Genomic DNA, 14,003 nt, shown 5'->3' with positions numbered 1-14,003 from the left:
GAGGGAAGCGCAGCTGAGTGCAGGCTGATAGGCACTTCAACTCAATGGCCCAGTGTGCATTATCATCAGTGCAGGCTGGCATGCTTGCCTAATTTTAGCTGTATGGTCTGGAAAGAAATGTCTCTCAGCAGCTCCAATAACATTTACACTTGCTATAAGCTGCATAATCTTCTCCTTGCTGTATCTGAATCTCATCCTAAGGGCCTGACTTTACGGTATTGCTAAAATGGACCGATCACAATGACTCGATGCCTTAAACACAAGCATCCAATTCAATGTTCCAAGTTATCACTATTATGACCGCTTGCCGGCCTCATTATTTATTTCTTAGCAGACGCCCTTGTCCAGGGTGACTTACAAAATAAGAGCAATAATACAGAAGATGTTCACAAAAGCAGGAATCCACATACCAAAGATAGTGACAATATATTCCATACGCAGTTATGGGCAAGATTTATTGCGCTGCTTTGAGTTTGACATCAGATTAAGTGGCTGTTTCTGGAGCCACGGAGTACTAACTATCCTTGTTATGACCCTAAAAACCAAAAGTCAATTGTACAAATTTCCTTTAGAATTGAATAACTTTAGTAGAGTAGCTTTCCAGCAGCCTACCCGTAAGCAGTGAATTGGGATCAGTGTTTCTAGTACTCTGACACTCTTAAAATGCTAGGTTAACTAAAGCTAGGTTTTTTTCAGGTGTGTGACAGTCATATATAGAGACACAGTCTGGTAATCAGTGTAAAGAACAAAGATTGATATAAGAGGATTTGTTAGACCCCCACACTACAACTTTCACTCCCCTTCCCCACCCTTGATCTCCTCTCTTCCTCCCAACAGCCACACAAATGCCAGCACACATTGGTTTTGGTTCTACACGTTTATTTAATTAATATTAAGTTTCTTTTATTTTTACACTATTTGGTACATCAGGTGCATAGAGAACAACACTAATATCACAAAAATACAATTTCCCACATAGCAGAGACTGTTCCCCTGAATCCCCAGCTGCCATGTTCAGGGTCTGTTGTCTTGCACACGATCACACAGCCGCCATCTCACTGCTTCCGGGGAGAGGGGCGGGGGGGTGGAGGAGAGCAGCACACAAGCAGCACATATAAACACTAAAACTTCACACATAAAGGTGCACAGACTAAAATATTTGTTTTTGGTCAGATGACTAATTCACATCAACACACATTCCCCAAATAGGTCATTGGATGGGTGAGAAACAATAAGTCTGGTAGTTTTAGCAGTAAGATATTAATATATTTGTTTCTACGGCAAATGTACCCTCCATGTGTAACAGCTGTCTCCGATTCGATGTAACACATAAGGGCATGTTGTGTATCCCCTCCACTGCCTGTGCAGAAGAACCCCTGGTCAGAGAGCAAGGCCTTTTGTTGTTATACTGGAATGGCTGTAAGATCATTTTCCAAGAAAAAATAAAATAAAATAAATAAATACATAAAAAAGGGAGATTAAGGTTCTAGGGTTTTACCAACTAAAAGAAAGAAAGGACAATAAATTGAACACAGAGTAGGGCTCTCAGATTGAACTGGTCTCGTATCGCAGACGGTGGATTTAAACACTTCGGCAACGAGACTAAAATATCACCCACCACCACCAGCCTCCCTCATCCAAGGCAACTCTTCACCTTGAAAACGGATTTTAGCTTGACTTCATTCTACTTTAAATATGTGAAACTTTACACATACTATTTCAGCTGTAATGCCCCTATTTCTCACAAGCATCTCTACTCCCCAGAAACCTCTTGCCTTTTATTTACCGTATTGATTGATGATTTTTGATATACATATATAATTTTTTAATCCTAAAGTACAGAAGACAGCGCAGGCCTGTGATTGGTTGGTGATATGGAAGGTAGCAGTAGTGGAAGATCCTATTGGTCGGCGAAAAGCTGGAATGTGGGTGTCAGTGGGTGTTCAGTAGGCGTGGTTGGCCACAAATAGGGACTGGGAGGCGGCACCACTGCCATCTTGGTTGGCTTCATACTTTCCCTGTGCTGCCAAGCCATTCACCTGAGAGAGAGAGAAAAACAAAACAAAAATCAGCAATTATCAATCTAAACCTAATTTGTAGTAAAGGGTATGAATTTTGTGCAACTAGAATTGCAGTTAAAATATGCAATAGAACCACATATGTACATCTTTGCACAGGTGCAGATTTTGAATAATTTGTACAATGTCTGTGTGTGCGACTGAGAAGGGGCGTTTGTGTGCGTGTGTGTGTGAGGGGACATGCCTACCTCCGCACGCTTGATGAACTCCTCGGTGGCAGCAGTCTCGTTCTCCTTCTGTCCACGCCAGGCGTTGAGGGCAGAGGCCTGCAGGGCGCGTCCGTATGAGAAGGTGAGCGCCCAGGGCCGGCCCAAAGGGCACGTGTTGATGGCGTTCAAGTTGATGGAGGCCTCCTCCTCACTCTGACCCCCGGACAGGAAAGTCACGCCTGGACACAGCACAACAGCAGAGCAAAATCAGGAGCAGCACCGGGAACAGGCATTCAACAGTACCTGGGTAAGCTTTTATCTTCTAACCTATTGCCATTAGTAATGTTAGATACTCTACTAAAGCAACTCATTGCACCACAGCTGTGACTAATACTGATGGTGGATATTGGTAGCTGGGTGTACCGGTCACGGCAGGGGGCACGGTGCGGCGCAGGGCGGTGACGGTGGCCATGGCAATCTCCTCAGCGCTGTACTTGGTGGGGCAGGCGTGGCCGGGGGTCACCATGTTGGGCTTGAGCAGAGTGCCCTCCAGGTACACATGGTGGTCAGACAGGGCCTTGTAGACCGCAGCCAGTACCTGACGGATACACACAGACACACATCAGAGCACTATGGGGAGAGTTGGGGAGAGTTGATGGCCGTTGGACATTACGTGATGTGTGTGTAAGCGTTTGTGTTGGGGGGGGGGGGGGTTCTCACCTTCTCTGTGACGTACTGACAGCGTTTCAGATCGTGGTCTCCGTCGGGCAGGATCTCGGGCTCCACAATGGGCACAATGCCATTCTGGAATTGAAAAAGGAGAGTTCAAAATCAGATAGCATGGGTTGGTCTAGGGACGAGATCGAGCTGCCGTTCTCTGTAACCTGAGAATTTTGACATCAAGGCCTGGCTCAGCAGGGGCAGGTGAACTCCAGTCTGGGACCACACCGTTATTTTAGGTAGGGTAGTGCTAATGGAGGTCTGTGAAACTGTCCAGGGATAAGATAAGTCTGGCTTTGGTGAGGACCACTGCATGCAGTAGTGGGGAGCATGGGCCTGTGTGTAGCCTCACCTGCTGGCAGATGCTGGCGTAGCGTGCCAGGACGTTGGCGTTTTCCAGGATGGAGAGTTGGGAGGGGGTGGTCTCACTGATCTTCAGGACGCAGCGCCACTTGGCGAAGTCAGCGCCGTCTTTCTTGTACTGGGCACAGCGCTCTGACAGGCCGTCCAACCCTATGGGGGAGCAACAACGGCAAGAACAACAATGCTGAGGACTGTAGGGCAACTGCACTTCCTATAAGCCCTTGCCTCAAAACAGAGCCAACCTGAGTGAACCAGCCAACCCTGATATGGGACCGACAACCGAACAGAGCCCAATGTTACACAAACAGATATTTTAACTGCAAATCCCCTGTGACTGACTATTCATATTGTACCGACATGAACTGGCATTCGTTTGAGTAACCGATACATTTCAGTCAGTGTAGAAAGAGGAGGAAGTCAGGGAGGAGAAGGAACCCAAGGGTGCCTGCTTCCCACAGATATTACCATTACTGCAATTCAATGTGATGACACGCCTTCCCTTCCAAACACACCTGTACACACATGCCATATAAACAAGATGGGGTTTGCAGATAAATCCCATTAAGACACACTGTCATAAGCTATAGCTTCCTGAAATCACAGGAGTGGCTATGAGTGGACTGTTGCTGTGAAAGAATGAGGAGGGAGAGGGGTGTTTCTTTGGCTCCTGTTTATGGGGCTCCCTTACCCTGGGTGGTGGATTCTCCGTTAGTGCCCGCCAGGGGGACAACACCCTTGTCAACCTAGATGGAGGTGGGCAGTGGCAAAGGGAAGAGAAAGAGAGAGAAAATTAACAGTCACACACCCAAGACACAATTCCAGATCTAGATCAGCTCTTGTTTCGCTGAATATTTTTGTAATAATGCACTGGGAGGCACTGCCTTCAGAAACTGAACCGGAATTCATGGTAGTATTTGCATGGCCGCATAAGGCTGCAGATTTAAATGAAACAAAATGACAGGAATAACTTCCGCCCCCAAAGGCCCATTCCTCTACAATAAGCCCCTGCTCAGGTATCTACGGAGAGAGGCATGACAACAAGGCACAACACAGAGTTAAGCTGCTCCCAGATCCTATTTCACTTCTTTATCCCCTCACAGAGCCTTTATGCTGGCTAATCTCTGGCCATTATACCTATTTATAGCACTAAAGTAACCCAGGGCTTTGACCTGGATGTCCCCCAGGGGCAGTGATGCGAATAGGGCCGCTGTGTAGCCGTGAGGGGCCTGATCGACGGCCCTGCGATTGATTTCTGCTGAATGTGGAGCTCTTTCACAGTAGGGCTGTAACAGGAGACAGGAGCTCCAGTCAATGTCTAAACCAATATGGCACAACTCCAAGCTTGGAAGGTATTGATCAACTTTTTATTGGCTTATGCTCAGCTAATTAATAACTTAACACAGTTCTGTTGGTCCTGGGATGACGTCTACTAGATATCTACCAGCCCCAAACACTCACCTACCTCCCAGGGTTAGAGCTGTTTTATTATTTTTTGTCATTTAGCTGACGATCTCTTATCCAGGGCGACACCCTTACATTTGCACCCATTTATACAGCTGGGCATTTTACTGGAGCAATCTAAGTGAAGTACCTGCTCAAGGGTACAACAGCACTGCCCCACCCGGGATGAGTCATGAGTCCAGAGCCCTAACCACTAATCCACTGTGCTGCCTGCCTGTATAATAACCCCTTGAATTAGAGCAGAGCAGAACAGTGAAAGCCAGCCATACCTTGATGCCCACGACGATGCCCTTGTCCTTGATCATTTTGACGAATGGTGTGCCATCGTCGGCGTTCTGGTACAGCGTCTCGTGGAAGAAGATGACCCCCCCGATGCAGCTGTTGATGCGCTCGTCTGCGCTGAACAGAAGCTGGCGGTACAGGCGCCGGTTCTCCTCGGTGTTCTCAACACCAATCTGGTTCAGACGCTTGGCCATGCTGCCTGTGAACGCACAGACACCCAAAGGCAAAGATTAACACACACGTACGTTTATTTGGTCTCCAGATATGTTGTCCACGCTGTTCACATGAGGTTATGCAGGTACACATCCACCCACACCCCCTGTACACTGGACATCGCCCCCTACTGACCAACAGACTCATCAGCAGCCAGGATGCCTTTCCCGGGGGCCACGATGCGCTGGGCGATGTCAGCCAGCTCCTTCTTCTGCTCGGAGGTCAGGGCGGGGTACTGGTGCGTCATCTTCACTGGTTCTCAGAAAGGCCTGCAACACAAATCCATCACAAAGATCGAATCTGAAGATTGTAAACAAGATGTGACATTTGACACTTTTTTTTTTTTCACAAATACAGGCTTACAGTGGGGAAAAAAGTATTTGATCCCCTGCTGATTTTGTATGTTTGCCCACTGACAAAGAAATGATCAGTCTATAATTTTAATGGCAGGTTTATTTTAACAGTGAGAGACAATAACAACAAAAACATCCAGAAAAACGCATTTCAAAAAAGTTATAAATTTATAAAAAAAGAAACTGTATATTACCCAAAGTATTGGAGCATCAAGTAAAACAACTGATCACTGGTGGTTGGGGAAGAATGGCAGTTTCACTCCAGAGAACTAATGTATCAATAGGAGTGTAGCATTCGGCTGGCCAGATCCTTGTAATGAGATGCACTGGCTTTATTCCAGAAATACGATCCTGCCGTAATTGTAAATAATTAAAACAAAAACAAAAGCTCCATACAACAGCAGCAGGAGGCTGTTAGTGTATTTTCCTGTCTGACACAGCCTTTTTAAAATGGCTGCCATGCAATATTTCTTGCACTTGGTAATGATAATTAAAAAAGACATTAAATAGTACGAGTAAAAATGAAATGCTAATAAAGAAAACTGCCTTCAGAGCTCTCTCCTCACTGCCTGACAGCCCTGCATTACAATAACAACTGCGTTATGTAACAACAGCGACAAAACCAATGTTCAGGGCCCTGTAGTCAAGGGGATTAGCAGAGACGCAGCTTATATAACTGTCCCGGATTCAACTCTGTCAGAGAGCACAGCTGAGCCGAGAGAAGCGAGGATGAGGCTGGGCAGCTACATCTCTCCTTCTGTGCCTCGCTCCGACTCTGAAGCCTGGGGCCCAGACAGCCATTTCCAATAGCACACCATTCACCACCGCCCTTAGTCAGGCGGCCATTTGTTCTGCCAAGTCAGTCTCTCAACTTCACCTTAAAAAACAAAACCCAAACCCTCACAGAGGCTCAGATCCCTCCCCTCTCAGTAAATGGGAATCCTTATTTTAAAAGGGACAAATTGACTACTGTATTTCTTCTACTAAAAAGGAAAAAAAGCACCCATACAAAACAATGCTATTGTATACAGCAAAATATAATTACAGCAATCATAAAATCATGATTGAAAAGGACACAGTCACATGTCCAAGGAGGTGAAAATAAACCTAGTGGACACCCAGCCACAAATGACTTAATTGCAGGAAAGCTGTTAAATGATTACCTATTGGAAGAGGACATTTCTGGAGGCAGACAGTGAATGCCCTTGTCTCCTCTCCAAGACTGGCAGTGTATGGTTGCCTTGCTTTCACCAGCTCTGCTGCAGCTGAGGAGCTCAATTATGTTGCCTTCCGATCCCTTGCAATTCACTGCCCTCAGCCCATTCCATCTCCCACGCTCGGCTCTTGGAGGGAACAAAGAGCCACACAGAGGGGCCCGTTCAACAGAACATGCTGCCATCACCCTGGAAACCCTGGGCACGGAGCCATCCCTGAGAGGTGGGCACAGTATGGGACAGTGGCCAGTAATCCCTTAGCCTAACTTGAGGAATTTTCATTTCATTGCAAATGCCCAGACTCACAGAGCACGGCCGTGTTGTTAAGACTAAGGTTTTTAGTGTAGGTGGAGATGGAGAACTATATTTCGATGTTAACATTAAGTTGGATGCCGAGACCCATGATGCCATTGTGGTGATGCTCCACTAGTGCACAGAGGACTGAGAGGGAGTTTGGATGTATACACACCATGGCCAACTCTCACTCTCTGGGAATCGGATGATGCCCCTGTCCCCAGCACTATGGAGGTTGCTGCCCTACACTCATCAATGGAGTTGATCCCATTTCACAAACTTACCTTCCCCTACATCCACATTAACAACTAGTCTTGCTTGGCTGGCTGACAATGACGTGGAAATTTCCATCAAAACAACACTTAGGGGCGCAGCAGAGAGCCTCGTTTATCTCTCCCGCTGGTATCTCACTCTCTCCTCCCCCCTGTCAGAGACGATCAGAGTCTGGCCTTTCATTAGGGCAAATCCAACCTTGGATTATGCCCCTAACCCTGTACACCGGCCATAACACCATGCTCTGCTGTGCCAAACCCTCCAACGATCAACGCCTAGAGAGCTTGGGATGCAAACCTGGACTGCACTGGAGGAAAACCACTGCCACCATGACTTAAATACACATTAGAAATATAGAAATTACTTCAGGGATGCACACATATGCCAACTTAGAAATTAGACTTTGCAATGAAAGTAAATGCACACAGACAATACAAATAGATGTTGGCTTAATCATGTACAATTGACACAGAAGCCTTCGACCTGTAAAACAGAAAAGCTTGACCTTATTACAATGTCGCAGAATTATTTACACACTGCTCACGAACACACTGTTGTCAAGACACTAGCCTCTCAGGGCTGGTGACCAAATACACAGGTGAGCTGAACCCAGCACTAACCGTGCCTCAAGTGTTTGTCCAGGAAGAAAGACTGGAACATGACTGTGGCTAATGGGTATACCGGCCTCCACATACTTGTATGACATGCTGTAAAGCACTTCTCAATAGCAGAGTGACCTTTTAAAGGGAAGAGAAAGTCAACTTCAATCTGACGAGTGAATAATTGATTTGGTAAAACCTATTAGTGGATGCATGTTGCCAGAAAGTAATCACCCTGAAAATAATCATTATGAAATATGAATGTGAGGCTTTTAAGGACTTGTAGATTGACAACACTTATCGTTTGCAGACTCTTTAAATTATTATTCAAATTTCAAAAACCAAAATATGTACAGGTAGTAACAGTACTAGTATGGAAACCAGCAAAGGTCTATTTCTGGTTTTAGAAGTATATCCTAGTAGATAAGATAAGGTTCTCTATTACATTAGAGTGTCTTGGCAGCAGTATTGTCAAGGAACCCCCAACGACAAAATGAGGGAATAGATGGATTCAGTTCGATTTTTGAATTGTTTTTATCGAAAGAGCGATTTTATCATTCTGGAAGCAAGGCCAAGCAGATACCTCATTGATAATGGCATTGCATTCGTGTCAGCTGGGATCGATCTGCAAACAACTTTCAGAATGACCAAGACCTTCAATTACTGGTAGAATATCCTGGAGGTGGCACCTAATTTTTCCCTTCCGTTTCTTTGGAAGACAAATTTAAATAGCTGTATATTTTCATAATTTCAAACCTGCATAAAAAGCAGGGAGTGTTTATTTGACGGCAGAAGCAAGCCCTGCCATTGGTAATGGGGAATAAATTGAACACCCGGGCTATGATTCAGATTATGATTTGCCACCTGATGCTTTCAAAAGATGCAGTGCGGAAACCATCTTGGACATCATCTTCCAATACTGAAGACCGCTGATAAAACACCCAAAGCATTTCACAGTTCAAGGATGGAAAGAAAGCATTTACTTTGCACTACAGTTTGAGTTCAATAGAATGATGTTGTTACTGTAGTAAAGAGGACTCCTCAGACAGCATAGCCCCTGGAAGCCCAGTTGGGTTTTACTCGCACAGAGAAGGCAGAGTATGACATCCAGCCCTGTGTGTAGCCGCAACGGCAGCTCAGTGGCTCATCTGCCCAGCAGCCAGGGCTCGGGCACATGCAGAACCATTCATTGGGATCACAGGGAGAAAGCCTAAATCAGGTAGACCACTGCCCTGCTCTGATTCAGGTCCTCCCAGAACACAGCAGCCATAACTGGAATGAAGTACTCCCTACAACTGTCAGCCATACATATCTACCCTGCGGTACTAGGCTGCTCAAATTAGATACCGCTGCAGTGGGGTCCAACCCTGGTCCCAGATGGCTTCAGTCATCGGATGGTGTTTTCTAGGTCACCTCTAAAATCAGTTTCTAAAGACTGGTCCGATATGCGTTAGTTGTTGATACATTAACCAAGGCACTTGTTTGATTGGGGCAAACGTGATCCTTGTGGACTGAGGAATAGGCAGAGTTTGTCCCAAATTACCGAATCGCCCGCTTAACCGATGAGTGCAACATTACCAAGTCTTTACACAGTGGTGAATCGGGGATGACTTGTGAAATATAACCCAATAAAGCCTTATAAATATAAGGTCTGCATTGCGCACACCCCACCAGGGAGGGGCTGGACACTAATGGGTTGTGGGGGTGGGACTCCATCATCGGTGATAAACTACAGCAGTGTCACACCACTGCAGCTCTGGGGGGCCACAGTCCAACAGGTGATGGATGTCTAGGCATTTTGAAGCAACCAGCGGCCATTTCTGTCTCGGTTAAAAAAGGTAGCTCTCTTTAATATTTTAACAAAGGCAACCTGGTGCTCTAATATAAACCTGGTTACTATGCAGACTGAGGGGCACTGCAGTTACTTTCAAGCTGTATGTGCAAAATATATGCAACAGGACTATTTTTCAAGCGTCAAATGACACCTATTTTTCACTACACATAGAAAAAGGAACATTAATACTGAACTGTTTACAGATTGATTTATTTTGCACATGGGCCTTCTATTTGGAACGGATATGAAATATAGATATCATGAACATAAGACATTTAAAATACACATAATATGCTGTAGTAAATAATTACTAAGAAAATACATATTTTAAGAAACATTCAAAATCTCTTTTGTTGAGGGGTTGATTGCGCAAAATATCCTGCAATGCACAGATGGAAGAAACCGTTTTTAAAAGCTTCAGGAGGAAAGGTCACTTTCTCAATTTTGCTTTTCAGTATAACTTAATTATTTTAAAGTTATATGAAATCTAAGGTTCTTACATTACACCCGTTTATGCTGCAAAACATACGGGTTTAATCATCCACAACAACACACAGCTGACCATAACCACATTTAGTTCACTGAAATATGCATATAATTAAGTATGCAAAGGGAAGGCTTAAATTTAACCAAAAACTATCAAAACAAATAAATAATAATCCTGTAATTAGAACCTCATTCCAAAAATGAATTATTTGAGGGGATGTTTTAGAGATGTATGAGGTTATTGCAATTAGGCTATAAATAATCATTAAAGGATAAGAATAATTACAGAAATACTGATTTGGGTACTATATGAAATGATACGTCAGTAAACCTTGAATAAAATAAAAGGTGTTAAACGACGTCGCGTCGGTGTGGCGCACAACTACAGACACTACGCACTGTCGTCTGCCTCCATCATTTTTCCTGAAACATGTCCATTCATGTGTAACCTTTGTGGGTCTGTGCACTAGTTCCATATTTTTCCCAACAGATGATTTAATAGACTAATGATATGGTGGTGGGGAATTGGCTATTCTTGCTGACCAGTGTCTGTGGACAGCAGTGCGTCGCAGTGGCGAGCTGGGGACTCAAGAACAGCGCGCTGCGCCACCATCAATCTGCTGCGACATCCTGCTCTCCTTCTCCCAGGGTCGGTCAGGTCAAGGACAACCCTCAGTAGCCTGTCCTCTAAAAACCCACTTCCAGCTGCCATCCCCGAATTGCTGTCCATCGACCTGCAACAGGCCTGGTGCCACCATGCGATTTCCCGTTCAGTCTGTAGCGAAAACAGGTCACCTGCACCTTCGCGTCAATGCACACACAGATAAAAGACCCCTGCATTGCATATGTAGTAACACACACACACAGTTGGGCACTCAATCCGCGTCTACATCGCATTAACAGTCCTCCCCTCTTTCCCCAAAGAGGTTGTACTTGCATCAGAAACGGAGGGGGAAACCCGGCAGTGGGATCCTCTTCTCATCATGAGTAAGACGATGGCAATGAAGTGTAATGACAAATCCAGCAGACGCCGGTTTCAAACGTTACTAAAAAAGGAAGTGCGTACGTGCAGCCGCAAGAAACCATCTCGCCCTCCCTCCATCCCTCCCTCACCACTCATTACCAGTAATGCCGAGACACGATGGCTGCGAGACCAGTATAAATCGTTATGCACTGCAGCTGTCCAGACGTTACACGACGGCTCAAAACCACAGCCCGGGCTTAGATGCGTTTTGTCATGCGCTCCTATGGAAGCGTACTGGTGCCGTTTCTTTTCTAAATGGTTAATGTATGTCGTGGTCTGTTGATTAATGTTTAAGCGAAGTGCGCCACACAAACAGAAATGAAACATTGTTACTGGAGCGCCTCACTGTCCGGGTTTGTTACAGTGACAGTACGAGACGTTACCGGCGACTCCGGCGCCACAGCAAACTAATATCGTCGATCAATTAAAACTCCTCCCCTCATCTTCATTTTAAAAAGGGCCGGCTCTTGGTTTTAAGGCTTTCATGATGGCCATTTAAATATAAATACATCATTTTTTCCCATTCATACAGCCTGCACCAGTCTCTCACCAAAACCTTCCTTTTCATTGATTTCATCATCTATGCGTTTTCGCATTAGTTACTCTAAACAACCTGCCAAAGAAATATCGCGAAATGTAACCAAAACCCCATACAAAAACAGCTTTTTAAATCAATTGACACATATGAACAGAAGTTTCAGAAACAAGATGTGGATAACCCCCATGCCTTAAACAATATCCGAGCTCAGGGTGCTTACCTGTGTGAGTGGATGGAGCGGGAGCGGAGCGGTGCTGCTGCGGGACGCCGGGATGCTTTAATGCCGCAGCGCTACGTGCCGGCTCTGAAGAGCAGCTCCGGCGGGGCGGGGCCTGACGTCACGGCTGAATATTCATACCCAGGGAGCTCACGACGTCATCGGACACATACGTCACGGATCTATAATATTAAGGTCACGGAGGAGACTGGAAAGGAGGAGTGCGGGATGCATTTCAACAAATGGGTTGTTTGATGTTTTTGAGCTACCATAGAATGCATTCTTCAATCAGGTTAAAGGTTTTTAATCGCACGGAATCCATATACCTGCAGAGGTTTAAAATCCAAGCTTATATATACATGGAAGTAGGATGTTCCTTCAGTTACTGGTCTCTTGCAGACTGATACTCACAGCTTTCAATCTGCAGGTTCATTTAAATTTATTCCCCACTTATGTAAAACAGCCAGTTCACAAACACATAGTACAGCATTGGAAGTTATATGGAGCATAGACATTTTACATGAATGCAATACAACTAGACTGAATATGCTCCCGCAATGTATTTTTTTTATAACTACCCTTTCAGGTTCTTGAATGGCCTGAATGCCTTTTTTAAATTTGGGCTAAACTTCATTTTCTGGACCAGTTTTCCTTGCTACCAGGATCAGCAGCATATGACATTTAATGCATTGTACAAAAGATGGGGGGGGGCATATTTTCCACAGGAAGGGGCGCATCACGACAACGACAGGCCATTCTGCAGGAGGGGGGGGCAACAGTTAAGTAATTAACTTTCAAGATCAACAGTAAATGAACAGCCTATAGCTGAAATACACAGGGGGCTTTCTGCTCCCAGACTGCTTTTCGAGGGTCTCAATTTTGTTGAATGTTTGGTCACCCTAAACCCTAAAAATGCATATGCCGGCACAGTCCCTTATTTAGATGCTCTGTAGTGTTAGTGTCCTTCTGTGGCACACCTGGGATTTTACAGGAACCAAAATGGGCAAAAAGGCAGTTGTTAATACCTTTTAAGACTTTTGGAGTATAGATTTTTAAAACTAGTGTACGATTTTAATGGTTTATTAAACCTTATACATGGTTATTTTTATCTGGAAAACCAAAACAACCTTCAATTCAAGGACACCATATATATATATATATATATATATACATACATACACACTCACCTAAAGGATTATTAGGAACACCATACTAATACTGTGTTTGACCCCCTTTCGCCTTCAGAACTGCCTTAATTCTACGTGGCATTGATTCAACAAGGTGCTGAAAGCATTCTTTAGAAATGTTGGCCCATATTGATAGGATAGCATCTTGCAGTTGATGGAGATTTGTGGGATGCACATCCAGGGCACAAAGCTCCCGTTCCACCACATCCCAAAGATGCTCTATTGGGTTGAGATCTGGTGACTGTGGGGGCCAGTTTAGTACAGTGAACTCATTGTCATGTTCAAGAAACCAATTTGAAATGATTGGACCTTTGTGACATGGTGCATTATCCTGCTGGAAGTAGCCATCAGAGGATGGGTACATGGTGGTCATAAAGGGATGGACATGGTCAGAAACAATGCTCAGGTAGGCCGTGGCATTTAAACGATGCCCAATTGGCACTAAGGGGCCTAAAGTGTGCCAAGAAAACATCCCCCACACCATTACACCACCACCACCAGCCTGCACAGTGGTAACAAGGCATGATGGATCCATGTTCTCATTCTGTTTACGCCAAATTCTGACTCTACCATCTGAATGTCTCAACAGAAATCGAGACTCATCAGACCAGGCAACATTTTTCCAGTCTTCAACTGTCCAATTTTGGTGAGCTTGTGCAAATTGTAGCCTCTTTTTCCTATTTGTAGTGGAGATGAGTGGTACCCGGTGGGGTCTTCT

General features: G+C 44.9%; 1 protein-coding gene across 1 annotated transcript; it reads right to left on the bottom strand.

Annotated features, from left to right (window-relative positions):
• Positions 1 to 862: 862 nt before the first annotated feature.
• On the bottom strand, positions 863 to 12,200 carry LOC136717958 (fructose-bisphosphate aldolase C). The gene is made up of 9 exons (XM_066695539.1): positions 12,102 to 12,200; positions 5,402 to 5,535; positions 5,041 to 5,252; positions 3,999 to 4,053; positions 3,300 to 3,460; positions 2,948 to 3,031; positions 2,651 to 2,825; positions 2,267 to 2,466; positions 863 to 2,039 (listed from the first exon to the last, which is right to left on the bottom strand). Exons 2-9 carry the CDS (start codon positions 5,511 to 5,513, stop codon positions 1,944 to 1,946), a joined length of 1,095 nt encoding a protein of 364 aa, XP_066551636.1. The 5' UTR covers positions 5,514 to 5,535; positions 12,102 to 12,200; the 3' UTR covers positions 863 to 1,943.
• Positions 12,201 to 14,003: the final 1,803 nt, after the last annotated feature.

Source organism: Amia ocellicauda, chromosome 22 (genome assembly GCF_036373705.1).
Source record: "Amia ocellicauda isolate fAmiCal2 chromosome 22, fAmiCal2.hap1, whole genome shotgun sequence".
NCBI classification, from domain to species: Eukaryota; Metazoa; Chordata; class Actinopteri; order Amiiformes; family Amiidae; genus Amia; species Amia ocellicauda.
The sequence above is the reverse complement of the archived record's forward strand: the minus strand, read 5'-3'. Positions and strand labels throughout refer to the sequence as shown.

Excerpts from the sequence above, each read along its gene's own strand:
- LOC136717958 (XM_066695539.1), bottom strand. The coding sequence starts at position 5,513 with ATGACGCACCAGTACCCCGCCCTGACCTCCGAGCAGAAGAAGGAGCTG. Across the intron at positions 3,461-3,998 it reads CGGAGAATCCACCACCCAGG|GGTTGGACGGCCTGTCAGAG; the intron begins GTAAGGGAGCCC and ends GCTCCCCCATAG. Across the intron at positions 3,032-3,299 it reads ACGCCAGCATCTGCCAGCAG|AATGGCATTGTGCCCATTGT; the intron begins GTGAGGCTACAC and ends TTTCAATTCCAG.